Source organism: Zonotrichia leucophrys, chromosome 3, assembly GCF_028769735.1.
Source record: "Zonotrichia leucophrys gambelii isolate GWCS_2022_RI chromosome 3, RI_Zleu_2.0, whole genome shotgun sequence".
Lineage (NCBI taxonomy): Eukaryota > Metazoa > Chordata > Aves > Passeriformes > Passerellidae > Zonotrichia > Zonotrichia leucophrys.
Window position 1 is genome coordinate 36998830 of NC_088172.1, and position 14045 is coordinate 37012874.

General features: G+C 50.5%; 1 protein-coding gene across 2 annotated transcripts in view; it reads left to right on the plus strand.

Annotated features, from left to right (window-relative positions):
- The first annotated feature begins 238 nt into the window (after positions 1–238).
- The window catches only part of TNFRSF21 (TNF receptor superfamily member 21), a 35064-nt gene continuing 21257 nt past the window's right edge, over positions 239–14045 (plus strand). The window contains exons 1-3 of one of the 2 annotated variants that reach the window (XM_064707821.1): positions 239–393; positions 6048–6702; positions 8399–8896. In XM_064707821.1, the coding sequence (XP_064563891.1) occupies positions 340–393; positions 6048–6702; positions 8399–8896 (1207 nt within the window). In that variant the 5' untranslated portion in view covers positions 239–339. Of the gene's footprint in view, positions 394–1095; positions 1418–6047; positions 6703–8398; positions 8897–14045 lie in introns of those variants that run through there. The other variant, XM_064707820.1, reaches the window with a different exon arrangement.

Sequence of the window (14045 nt, forward strand, 5' to 3'; positions counted from 1 at the left end):
CCGTGCTGTGCCCGTCCCCGCGCTGTCCCCGCGCCGCGGGAGGGCGCCCTGGCGCGCGGGCGGGTGACGCCACGGCCGGGCCCCGCCCCGCGCTGTCCCCGCGCGCCGCCCCCACGTGCGCGCCGCCCCCGCGGCAGAGCGCGCGCGGCGGCCCCGCAGCAGGGCAGGGCAGGGCAGGTGGGAGCGCGGCTGGGCCCCCGCCCCGCCCGGCCCGGCCCGGCCCCGGCCTCGGCCCCGGCTCGGCCCCGGGCCCGGCCCGGCCCCCGCCATGGGCGCCCGGCCGCCGCCGGCCCCGCGCCCCGCCGCCTGAGGCAGCGCCTCGCCCGCAGCCCCGGCACCATGGGGGCCGCCGCGGCGGGCCGGAGCTCCGCCGGGTTCGCCGGCATCCTCGCGGTGAGTGTGCGGAGCGCGGGGATCCGTCCGTGCCTGCGCCGCCCGCGCAGCATCCGCGTGTCCGCGGCGTGGGTGGGGATGTGCTGGGGATGTGCTGCAGTGCGGGGCCGCCCGCCCGCCCGCGCCTCCTGCCCCGCCCGGGGCAGCTCGGCAGCGGGGGAGGCTGTTCGGGTGTCCTGCTGACCCCGCTCCGCGTGTCGGGGGCCGTGCCGGGCTCCGCTGCGCCCTCCCCGGGGCTGCTGCCCGCCCCAGCCCCGCGTCCCGGCAGGGGACTCCGGCTGGGTGCGATATTCCCTGCCATATCCATCCTGCCCATCCCTACGTTAGCGCAGGCGGCGGCATCCCCCAGCCGGGGCTGTGCCGCTCCTCCAGAGCTGAGCGGATCCTTGCTCCGCTCTCTGCGCTGCTCCGGGAGCTCGGCGCTGGAGAGGGATCCATCCATCCATCCGTCTATCCATCCATCCGTCCCTCCCCTCCGCAGCCGCTTTTCTTGCCACCCTTTGGACAGGCAGTAAAACTCCCCGCTGCGAATGGCAGGCGGCTGCCCTGGCTTATCGCGGAAATGTTTTTCGGCGGCTTTATCTCCCCTTTTACCTGCCCAGGTAGGGCACTTCCCAGTCAGCGCTTTAGGGCTGCATCCCGTCTCTTTGGGGAGAGACAGTAATTCGGTGTGTCAGGCAGACGCCGCAGCTGCTGCGGCTGGGTTGTGTAACCGAGGAGAGCACTTGCTCTTGAACTCAAGGTGGATCTGAGCAAGCTGGCGCTGGCTCGACAGGAATCCGAGTAAACAACAAATAATCTGAAGCTGGAAGGGCATTAGCCGGGAAGCAGCCTCTGGAGGCGAAGGGGAACTTGGCGCAGTGGCGGAGCACACGGGGTCCGTGCTCGGTGCTGGCTGGGCGCTCCCCAGGGCTGGATTCCCGCTGGGAGAAGCGAGCCGGGAGAAGCCTGAGCTTCTGCACGTCTGGAAGATGAGATGCTGATGGGGAGTTTCAGATATGCGGCTCCAGCTGGGATCCTGGAGGTCAGTTGGGAATGGTGGGTGTAGAGGGAAGAGGTGGAAAAAAAGAGTGATGTAAAGGTGTGGGGAAATACAACAGCAATTTTGGGGCATGAAGCAAGACTGAGCAAATACGCATGTATGTTACTTGTGTGTGTGAGTATGTTCTCACTCCTGTGTGTGGGATTATACAGGCAAGCAAGGCAAAATTCCCATTTGCTTGTGAGCTTGGGTTTTCATCTGATACCTTCAACATTTGTTGGGCATCTCCCTTTGGTCACACAAGGAGTTTGTGTCTTTCCAGCCCGAAGGAAGTATGTTCAAGGGAAGTATGTTCAAATAGATAGCTTGTGGGTCTTTTACCAGCACAGCAATCCCGAATTTGCCTGGCTGCTGAGTTTTGGAGCAGTAGCAGCTTGGCAGCAGTTGTGTGGGGCTGGTGTTGGCTGTGATTTCATTTGCTTGGTGGATTTTTTTGGGACCCCACTGACTGCAGCAGGGTAGTTTCCACTATCTCCCCTACTACCCTTGCCTGGACCCAGAACAACATCACCTTACTCCAGCTTGGGGTTTTTGGAAAGCTGGGGGATATCATCTGTTTGGAGTAGAACTGTGGCTGGCAGGGATGCTTCCGAGCTCTGGTCCGTTCTGGCTGCAGGGCTGGCTGCTGGGTTTTCCTTCATGGGGACCAGATGTTGTGGTGCTGCTGTTCTGGCTCGCTCCACTCCCTGTTTCACTCTTGAGATGGGTAAAGGAACTGCTGAGCAGTGAGTCCCAGACTCTCATTTCACAAACCCCAAACCAGCTGAAATAGCTGGTCATGTTGCAAGAAGCAGAAATTTGCCTTACTCTTCATTACTCTCCTTACAGGCAACTTTTTTGGGACTGAGTAATTTGATCCTTTTTGCAGTGATCAAGGCAGGACGTTTTCTGTCTGCCAAGTTACGGTAAAACTTCCAGGCCAGTTTATTTGTCTTTCTGGTGTTTTTATGTGTTTATTTCTTTTACTTTAATGTTGCAAGCACTTTCCCAGTAGTGTTGGCGAAGGGTACAGCTGACCTCTGGGAAGGGCGGCAGGCAGTGCAGCTCATCCCCAGCCTGTGCCAAGGCAATGCCACAGAGCCAGCTGCCATTCCTACCAAATTCTGCTGCTTTTGCTTGGAAACCATTCCCAGAGTATCAGTTTAGCACTCTTGGTCCCTGCTCACTTGCAGTCTCTGCCCCTGCTCTTCTCTACCAGTATCAAGTGCAGTTTGTGTTTTGGTTTGTTTTTAATTTTTTAAAAATTTTACTTTTGTTTTAGGTTTATTTCTGTGTTCCCACAAGTCTGGCAGCAGGGCAGCACTGTACACAACTTGAGATTATGACAGTCTCAGTGTTGCAGCATTTTAGGACACAAATTCCAGGACAGCAAGTTGATTCACCAACTTGCTGTTGGTGTTTTGACTCCCTGTGCAGGTTTGGGTCCCTGAAGGAGATGCTGTATTCATCAAATCATAGAATAGCTTTGGGTTGGAAGGGACCTTAAAGATCATCTAGTTCCAGCACCCCTGCCATGGGCAGATTTGCCAACCACTGGACCAGGTTTCTGAAGTGTTTGCAGCTGCATCCTCTGTGCACACACCAAGGCAGCTTGTGGCCCCTGAGAGCAGTTTCCTGTGCAGATTGCCCATCAGGTCTCCCTGCAGCACAGTTATTGAAAAAGGGTGATGGGAGCACAGCGCAGAGGAGCCCTCTGAGGTGGAGTCATCAGGCTGGATGGGGCTGAGGTGGGTCATGCCCACACCAACTGTGGGGTGCTGCTGCCTCCAGGGTTTGTTTGCAGCTGAACATGGAGGTCCCTTTGTCTGAGTGTTTCCTGGTGTGGGGAAGTCAGAATGATGGTGTCCCTCAGGCTGATCTGATTTCCTCACACCTTAAAGCCTTCATGTGCTGAAATTGGTGAAGGTGGCTGGGAGGTGCCTTTGCCTGTGTGGTGCAGGGTGTTGGTGCTGAGTTGGGGATGCTCTTCAGGCTTGTGGCCACCCTGCCCTGCTTGACCCTTTTGGAAAGGGACCCCACCCCATTAAAAACCTTTGTTTGTTCCTGCATTGGGCACAGAGAGCATTGCTGAAACTGTTGAAACCAAGTCTGCTCTTTAGTGTTGTCTTGCACCCGTTCTGTTTTTTTTCTGTGTTTTTTTGTCACCCTGTACGCTTCCGTCGGTACCAGAGTGATGAAATGGAGTGCAGTGGCTCAGCAGAGCTCACTTCATTACTTAGTTCTTTTTTCACTGGCACTGGGAGTGTCAGCCAGAAAGCTCCAGGTCTGTGTGCTGCTGGGCAGCTCTGAGGGGAGAGACCAAACCAGCAGACACTCCTTTTTGCTGAGGATATCCTCCTGCTCCTGGCCTTCACTTTCAGAGACCTGGGTGCTGCAAACCCTAAGCAGATGGATTATTTTAGGTAGCAGAAATACCAGTCTGAATAAATAGCAGATGCTCAATGCTGCTTAGCCATCCCCCACTGGAACTTGCTGTTCTCCCTTGGAAGTGCAGCTCCCTTGGAAGCTGAAGATCTTGAGATGTTCAAAAATACCAGCACCACTTTTCTTGAGATAGGGTTTAAAAAAACCTCAAAAAAACCAACTCAAACCTAGTGCTATTAAAGGCTTTGGTTACCCGGGCGAGGGATGGGAAGATGCTGGAATGGAAGGAGGGAGCCCATGGCACATGCTTGGAGCGGGGCTGTCCATGGGTTTCCCAAAATCTAGCTTGATACAGAGCAAGAAATCAGGATCTGAGACAGCAGCACACTCTCCTGGCAAGGCAGGAGAGCCACTGCCTGTCCTGCCTCTGCTCTCACCCTGTCACCCTGTCCTGTTCGGCATTGGCACCAGAGCAGGGTGAGTAACACTGGTGACCCCTGCTGCCACCTTAAGAGGCCAGTTTGCTAATTCAGGGATGCGTCATGGAGATTACAGGGGAGGGTGGCAGGTTTCCTTAGAGCCAGCTAAGCGCTTTGTTAAATCATGTCTTAGGGGAGGGGAAAAGTAAAATGCATCCTGTAAGCCTTTGCTGCCTGCCAGGGCAGCCCCGGTTTTTAATTTGACGTGCTGCAATTAGTCTAGCCGCTGCAGGATCCTCATCAGCTCCTGCGGGCTTGCCTGCTTCTGCCTGCTCTATAATTGCTGCTTCAGGGGCAGAAAACTAAATAAAAAAAAAATTAAAATACGAAGTGTTTTGTACAAATCCCAAGCTGTAAATTATTTAGCAGGTGAAACAGAAATGTGCTGTGTGTTTCCAGGAAGTGAGAGACTGCACCAAAAACGATGCGGCGCAGCTTGCGGCTCTGCCGCTATGTGCCTTCTGCTTCTGCAGAGTCATGTTGTTGGGAACCTTTTTTTTTTTTTTTTTTTTTTCCTTCTGAATATATTCTTGTTGGCTGATAGCCCAGAATAGGTAGCAGAGCAAGAGGCGATGGATTGTATAACACAGCCAAGTGATTTATTTGCTTGGCTCTGCAGCTGAGCAGCATTAGGATCTCTGGTCTTTTTACCGTCAGTGTAGAAAATGTTTGAAAATTCAAGGTAACAGTGACTTGTTCCCTCTGTCCCTCCAAACTTAGCCTGTGGCTGTTTGGAAATGCGTTTCCTATTACTTTGCATGCTGTGTGAGGTTGTGTCTGCCTTTCTTTTGGTATGCCTTTTGTTCTTGCTGACTTATGTCTGCTGCTGTAACTGACATTAAATCCATGGACCAGAGGGCTTTTGGAGGAAGCAGATACTTCTTGGTAGATGGAACTTCTCTTAGGGATGGAGAAGCAAGGAATTAAGAAAACAAAGCTTTAGGATTGGAGGTCAGTAGAGAGAGATGAATTTATAGCAAAGCCCAGTTGCTTCCAGTTCGGTGTCCTTTTACCTGTGTCTGATGCAATGAGAAGCTGAATTACAGCAGAGTTTCTTGAAGAGTGTAAAAATAGCACCAGGTTTTTTCTCCTGTTGCTAATGCATCTGGTTTAGAGTGGGTTCAGATGTGGTTGGAGGCTCAAAGCAGAACATCCCTTGCGGTCTTGCCAAACCCAGCACTTGCACTGGGTCATAAAAAATCGTGGAAAGGCAGAGGAGCTAGAAACAGCCCAGAAACAGCCGCTAGCCTGGATTTCATCCTGGTTTGTGTTGCTCAGAAAGGTAACTATTTGAACAAGTGCAGATTAACAAATAGGGAAGGAAAGTTTTACAGGTCAGAGCTGCCATCTGCATGTGTTTCTTGTCTTGTCAGTGAGCGCCTGCCTCGTGCTGCCGCCTCTCAGCCTTGAAATGCAAAGCTGGTCTGAATTCTCCAGGGGTGGCCAGGTAGCACATACTGCTGAAACACAATTAGCAGTATTTACCACCCTGGCAGGGTTGCAGTGTAAATGATTCTTAGTTTCACCGAGAAGTGTGGTGTCAAGTTTAAGCAATTATAATTGTAGTTGGGGATGTGTAAGGAGAGCGTGCTGCCACCTACTCCGCTTCCATTCCACTCCAGCCTTGCTGAGGTCCCTCCTCTGGCTGTAGTAACTTGTCCATGGTCCCACAGCTCTGGGACAGCCCGTGTGATCCTACAGGGGGTTGCTGACAGAGAGGGCTCTGTTTGCACGCAGTTGTTGGCTGATACCTCCTGTTTGTTTTCCAGCTGCTCATGCTCCTTGGCACCGCTGATGGTCAGTCGAAGCTGACCTCTGAGCAGAATGCCATCAGCCTCTCCCCTGGCAAGTACCGCCACCTTGACCGTGCCACCAACGAAGAGCTGACCTGTGACAAATGTCCTGCAGGAACCTACGTGTCTAAGCACTGCACGAAGAGTACCTTAAGAGAGTGCAGCCCTTGTCCAGATGGGACCTTTACCAAGCATGAGAACGGCATAGAGCGGTGCCACTCCTGTAGGAAACCCTGTGAACTGCCAATGATTGAGAAAACTCATTGTACTGCCTTGACTGACCGCGAGTGCACTTGCCTGTCTGGTACGTTTCAGACAAACGATACCTGCGTCCCTTACACGGTGTGCCCGGTTGGCTGGGGCGTCCGCAAGAAGGGAACCGAGACCGAAGACGTCAGGTGCAAGCCGTGCCCTCGTGGTACTTTTTCTGATGTGCCTTCTAGTGTGATGAAGTGCAAACCCTACACTGACTGCTTTGGGAAAAACATGGTGGTCATCAAGCCGGGGACGAAGGAGAGCGACAACGTCTGTGGTTCTCCGGCGTCCCTGCCGAACACGGCTTTGACTTCATCAAGCACCGAAGCGGGTGAGCAGCCCTATGAAGTTCCACCAACCGCTGATCTTCCCAAAGGTAATGTCCACTCCTGAAACACAGGTGTGGTTCTGACTGAGGGATTGTGTTCTGCCTCGGTCAGGGTTGCTGTTCGGCTGTTAACAAACAACCTGGTTTAAAGCCTGGGTGGTGCTTCTGCTTCATGGCATCGGGTTGCCCTCACTTGTATTAAACCACATTTAATAACATTTTCACTGTGACTGCAGTCCTGATTGGACTTCCGGCTGTCCTGCTGTTTGGGTTGAAAGGACATTGCTTTCCCCAGCCTCTTTTCCTGTCTCTGTGATGTGCTGGCACAAGTCTGTGTAGTTGTGGTGAACCTAGGTTGGGATGCAGCAGGAAAATCCCTGCAGTCTCCCTGCAGCAGGGAGATTCCTCCTCTGATGGATTCACTGATTTTGTGTCTGTGCTTTCCTTGCTTCATTTCACTCTGTACTATGTCACAGTATTGGTTGAATGGGAACCATTGCTGAAACAGCCCTGCAGGAGCCTGGGCTGTCCTGTAACTTTTTTTCCTACAATCTCATAAGATTACTATGTGGAATTCCTCTTTCTCTTGCTTAATTGGGAGTGACTTATCCTCACAGCCCTTATGGTGTTGCCTTAGCTGTGGCTGATTTCAGAGGTGATGTAGGACTCCACTTAAGGTGGTATTCTGCACTCCTTGGGAAGCAGGTTCCCTGTAATGTCTCAAATGAGGCATTTTAATAAAAAAAATGCAACTTTTGATGACCTCAACAGCTGAATTAGTAAATATAATAGCAGGGAAGTGTTGACAGTAGTGGCTTCCAGTGCTAACACCTTTGTTAGGTCTCAAAGCTTGCCCTGACATTGGTGTATCATTGGGAGTGTACAGGAGGGTGTTTCCTGAACTTTGAAATCAACTGTCGACAATTACGTAAAAGTTGAAGTGTTTTCCCTGTTTGTGTCCTGATTAGGGTGTTTTGAGTAACCAAACTGGGGGCAGAACCAGGTACAGACGAATACACCCAGTGTCTGTCTCAGCTGGAATAAGACACAATCTGCAGAAGACGACTTTCCAAAGTAATCTGTAGGTTTTGCCACAGCTGCCTTTCTTCCTCTTCTCACCTGGCTTTGGCTCACATTTTGCATCTGGCTGGCACCTGAGAGGTGTTGGTTGATAAGGAGACTCCATAAAGATGGAAGGTAGCTCTTAGGGGGAAGTTTGGTTGCTTCAGAGACCTATTTTTTAGTTGATTCATCTGCAGCTGCTTGCAGGGTTAATAAAAAAGAGATTTTGCTTCCTTAACAAACGCAGTGGAGAGACATTAAGTCTACAAATTGTCGTGTTTTTTAGTGCTTTTAGTCCAAATACGAAATTCCACAAATGAGCTAAAATTAGTGCTCATAAACCTAAAAAGAAAAACCAACTCACTCAAAGTTGTTGGTTTTCTGAGAAATGCTGAATGTGGGACAAACACAGGCTGACAACATGCCTTTAGGAACTCATTTTTTGTAATAAGCTGCCTCTAGCCTTACCCAGCAAGGGTCAGTTTTACCTTGAAGCTCCCTCTGTAACCGTACCCATCTGTTCCCAGAGGCAAACCTCAACTTCACCTCTACTCTTTCTCGCTGCCTGGCGTTGGGTTTCTGTCTGCTGGCCAAGCCGATGCTCAGGCAGGTCTTAGCCCGCGATGTGATGCCATATCGTGTCTCCAGGGCCGTGACACTCAACTCTCCTCTCCTCCCGCAGGTCTGAACTCTTCAGTTCCCGATTTTGTCCCCTCTCCAGCGCCGCGTGCGTCCAGCAGCATGGTGGAGCGGGCACGGTACTACAACGAGACCTCAGCCAACGAGACGGATGGCATCGGCAGGACCCTCGTGGGCTCCAGCACCACCAGCCAGGCCCAGAGCTACCGGCACAAGCAGACCAGCCAAGCGTTGGAGAAGCAGCCATCCCTGGAGATGATGGGGGGCGAGAAGCCGAATGTCCCGTACAGGCCCCCCCGGCGAGGCTCGCAGAATGTCCACCAGCACTTCGACATCAACGAGCACTTGCCGTGGATGATCGTGCTGTTCCTGCTGCTGGTCCTGGTGGTGATCGTGGTCTGCAGCGTCAGAAAGAGCTCACGGACTCTGAAGAAGGGACCCCGGCAAGATCCCAGTGCCATTGTGGAAAAGGCTATTATGAAAAAGTCCACTACCCCCACACAGAACAGGGAGAAGTGGATCTATTACTGCAACGGGCACGGTGAGCAGTTGTGACCAAGTGGGGTCCTCCCCACTCCAACACAGGGCTGTGGAGGGGCCAACCCCAAGCCAGTGACCTGTGGCTTTCCTCATTTGGTGGGTCTTGTAGTGAGAACAAAGCCCTCACAAAGCGTGGTTCCTCAGATGTTTCTTGATCCTTGGCTTCTCCTCCTTCTAGTTCCCATGGTGTGTCCCTGCTCCTGAAGGAAGGGTTAATGGAGAGAGTGTCACCTGCTTGCTCCAGCTTCTCTTCTTCTTCTTCTCACCCAGCTTCTCCAGCTCGTACCCTTCTTCCATTGGTAGAACGATTTTGAATGAAGGCCCTTTTTTCCCCCATTTTCTTCTCTTCCTGTTTTTCTTCTGTTTCATATGGTCCTTATTTTCTCTGTGACTCAGGCATGGATCTGGTTGTCTTTCGTGTCGTCCTTTATCCCCTCATCCCTGTCTGTTTCTGGAAGGCTGAGTCATCCCCCACCTCTTGCCACTGCTTCAGTTTCAGTTCTTAGCCCTAAATCCCAAGTGCTGGCTTGTGTCCCAAGCCCTCTGCCCACACTGGAGCCAGAAAGGTTATCCTTAAAGGCTGAGTCGTGGATGTGTACAGCTCCACGAATGTCATCGGGTCAGCCTGGACTCTCTTCTTTGTACTGTTTTCTGTTCATTTAGTGAATGATTTGCTGTCAGCTCTCTGATGAGACTTTAAAGATGACATGTAATCTTCAAGTTGAAATTTTTAAAAATCAGTGATAAACTAATGGTGGCATGACTGTGAGCACCAAGCAGCCAGGATCTCCCTAGTGGGATGTGCGGTTCTTCCTCTGCAAAGCTCCCATGACAATTTTGACCTTCCCTTATCTTGTGCAGACTGACGAGTCCTTACTTACTTTGGGTTGCTCAACCTTAAACATCCATTCACAGTTAACCTTTAGAAAAGCACATTTAACAAGGGGGGGCAGCAAACAAAGAATTGATTGAACAAAGATTTGAAGGTTTAAGAGAGATCAGTCCTTGATGAAAGTCATCCTTGAGTGCTCAAGTACAAAGCAAAGAAGGTTTTGAATAGGGTGTCTTCTGTCCTGTACTTTCTTCACCTTCCTGCTGATTAACAGACCTACACTTTGTTTGCCTTCATTAATTCATTTATACAACCAGTAAGATCTTGTTGGAATTGGTTTTCTGCCTGCTCTTGTGTTTATGTTGCTTATCAGTTTCCTTTTAACTCTTTTGTGTTGTTGGGCTGCAGTTTCTTAAACTTTTTTCTGTTTCTGATAACTTGTTCCCATAACCCCTGCACTCCATTGTCCCTAAAACCTGTGGCACCCAAAGCGTGGTACGTGAGACTCTGATGAGTGATCTGCAATGGAGTTACAGAACCTTATTAGACAGCCTTGTTTGTGGGCACTACCAGGAATACAGGAGTTTGGCCATGATTCATAGGTCAGAAACGAGTGGTTGTTGCTAACTTGCAGTAACCCTTTTCTCCAAGACTTTAATTACCAGTTGGTTGAATTTCTGATGCTTTCCTATTCCTTGAAGCACCTCAGAGCAGGGCAGTTTGTACTGGACAAGGAATGCTCAAGTGCAGGGACCAGACCATGCTGCTTTGAGTAGGTGCAGCTCTGGATTCTATCCTGGTGTTTCAGACCACGCTGAAGTACCTGTGCTGCAGCTGATCCTTCTGGAAGCCACCTTAGAGCTGCCTTTGTGGGCACTGCTGTGTGTTGGGTCACTAATCATGATTCAAGTTGAAGAAACCATGCAAGTAAGAGAAGGTTCAAGTGGAGAGGGATGGCCTGTTTTAACCCATTTAGATAAAACCTCACCTCCCAGATCTTGTCATCCTTGGCGTCATTCACGGGTCATTCTGTGCTTCCCAGGGTGAGTTGTTCCAGCCTTCTCTGTCACAAACAGCTGCATAAATTTCACAAGATCCTTGCTAAGTTTTCCCTTTGTCTAGGGAACTAAGCTGGGTGTAACAGCAAAACCACACTTAGGTGATAAACCAGCATGATGTGATTGAACCTCTCCAGTCTAGAGGTGAATGGCGCCGTTACTCCCAGTGATTCCTGCAACAGTCACCCTGGTTCCCTTTGGCACGGCCAGCTTCGTGACTTCCTCCTGCCACCACATGTCCTCAGATGAACTTTGTGCAATAAAGGCAGGCAAACAGGCACAAACCAATTAATGCTTTGTCTTGCTTTTAGTGCAAACCAAATCGTGTTGCACTAGCTGGAAGGGCCTTGCTCATTAGCTCTTACATGGTGGTGCTTCTCTGTCATGTCAGATATGGAAATTCTTCTCTTCTGCGGTGGAGCATAAATCCCTCTCCGCCTTTGCTGTTGAAATGTCTGGCTCTTAAGACTGTTTACTTGAGAGGAGAGGTGTAGTGCCGTAAAGGAATTGACCTTTTATTTAATAACTGGCTGTACAGCTGAGATATTCTGCAGAGCTGCCATGTCATGGCTTAGCTTTCTGCTGCTCCAGCAGTGTTTGTTCCCAAATCATACTTCATCCTGAAGCAGCATTTCAGACAGGGGTAAGTTTAGTCAGGAACAAACTTCAGGCTGTTGCAGAGGGGAAATCTTTCCTCTCCTGTGCTGCAGTGTGGATCCCTCCATGGTAGGCTACCAGAGCAAAGCCTCCTGAGATGTGAGGACCACAGCTGCTCCCCAGGTTCAGGTGGCAGCCTGGTTTGTGGTTGCACTGGGTGTGTAGAGGGCAATCAGAGTGTAAACTATGTTTGTGGCTGGGGGTGAAGCCCCTGGGCTGGGTGCTGGCAGTGCACCCACATCTGTATGACCTCCATCCAGATATTGGCTGGCACACCAGCAAGGGTCTGGGGTGTGTTTATTGCCTGTTTGTGTAGCTCTTGCAAACAGTCTGCCCCCATTTGTTCTTTCAGTAAACAGCTTTAACCTTTGAAAGGAAAGTCCGGGTCTGACTCAGGCACTGGAGCCTCTTCTCAGAGGAGCTGTCCTTGGGCTCCTGCCCTCACTAGCAACCCCTTGAGCCTCCCATGGCACCAGGTGGGCATCCAAGGCTTTCCCTGTTCGGGGGATTTTATTATTGATTTCTCCAAGGCTGTGGGTGCTGGTGAAGTGTGGACAGGGTGTCACTAGCACTGCTCGCTGCTGGAGCAAAGACATGGCACTGTGGTTGGGCTCCTTACCAAAAGAGGAGGGGTTTAGGGTGGAAGCAGGGACTAAAACTCTTCCCCAGTTCCTGAAGGGACTGAATTCCTGAATTGTTTAAATAATTGAGATAGATGTGTGATCCTGAGCAGCAGCTGTTGTCAGGAGGAGGTTCACTTGTCCTCATGTCCCCATGAGCTGGTATCTGTGCCCTGTCCTCTCTCTGGTTATAATACATGCCTTAAATAACAGCTCAAACATAAAAATAGAAGTAGCTTGGGAGGCTGGTGTTAGAACTACACCCATGTCCTGAGCATGGATATGTTCCAGCCTAAGCATCAAATGCCAGTGCTTCTCACTGGATTAAATGATTCAGAGGTCTGGGAAGACCTTGCAATGACTAATGGCCTGAGTTAGCAGCCAGCCTACCTCCATGCGTGTCCTTGCGTCCATCGTCACAATAGGGGCTGTCCAGAGAGAGATTGAGAAGGTAGAACAGTGTAGCTGTGGCTGGGGAAGCTGGACCTCTTGCTGGCTCAGCTGGCTCTTACTTTGCAGCCCTACAGATAGGAATCCAACAGTTGACAGTTTGTCAAAGCTTTCCTGAGAAATTATCCACGTGGTGCCTGAGTGACGTGGGTACAGGGCTGATAGGGCTCTGTGGTTTAACCTTGTATGTATGACTTCTTTCTTTTAGAAGATCAAGAACAGCCTACACACTAGACTCATGCCTTTATTTTACCAAATACCCATTTCCTTTCTTCTACCACAGACCCATTTCTTTTCTTCAGACATTTCCAGAGGTGAGAAAATGGGTTTGCAGGAGCCTTTCAATAAAAGCTGAGAATTGGAGCTTGTCTCTCAAATGCCATTTTGCCATCATGCCAAACATGAGGGCTTGAATTCTTTTTGCAGAAATTGCTGATACTGTTGCCTTTGGCTTTCATCCATTTAGTAGCAGAGGGTCAAAGACAAAGACTGCAAAATGTTAGGGTAAAACCTGTGTATAGAAGCAGCTGTCTGAAATGATATGCCAGGAGGCAAGAAAAGAGTTTGGTGATTTTTTGTTTTTTGGAGTTGAAAGACTGAAGACTAGATCTTGGCAGTGCTGGCCTGGCATGAGATGCCACTCCCCTTTTATTTTTCTTCAAGTCTTGTAATTGCCCATTATTGCAGTGGGTGGTGAGAGCAAAGCCAGGAAGCCTCTGGTTAAATAATCAGAGAAATGAACTGTTCTGCAAAAGCTTTTTGCAGCTGGGGTGGAGCTGAGGCTTGACTGCATGTAGAAGAGCATGTGCTTAAAATGGCTCAAAATCAAAGTGGGAACTTGAGGTGGGATGCTGGAGAGATGGTGAGTGCTGGGATTTGGGAGTCTTGCTTTGTCCGTTGTCAGCACATTAAAGGCCAGGATCTTCTTGGTTGGTAATGTTTAGGGAGTAGTCCTTGGCTTGTGTGCTGATTGCTGAGGGACCAGGGCTGGGCTTGAGCTTGGTCTGCTCCCAAGGAAGTCCCTGAGGGTGTTGAAGGGGGACCACATCTTGTACCTTGGAGAGCCTGATGCTGCACTGCAGCTCCAAAGCGTTCCCACGTGAATATAACCAGTGGGGTGTGGGGACAGCAGCGTCATTGCAGGCTGGTTCTCAAATGGAATCAGGTGCTCATTTATGGTTAGTTGCAAAATGCTTGTTGAAGTAAAATTACGTGATTCTTTGCAAGAGATAGCACATTAAGGTTATGTGTGGGCTTTTTAAGTCAGTCTTTTCTAGAGATCCATCACCTAATGAAGGGAAGCAAGTGCATGGAAACAGTCCAGCTGAGGATGTTATTCCTCAGGCCTATTTAACTGCTACTCTTAATAAGGAAACTGCTTCAGACTTGGCACATGCAGGTCTATGGGGTGACACTGAATGCTACTTTAGGACCCCTCCTTAGTGCTTGTGTGGATAAATGAGATGAAAGCCGCTTAGTGTAGAGGTTTTGTTTGGTAGAGGTAGTTTTCCCTGGATCAGCTCCTGAACAGGT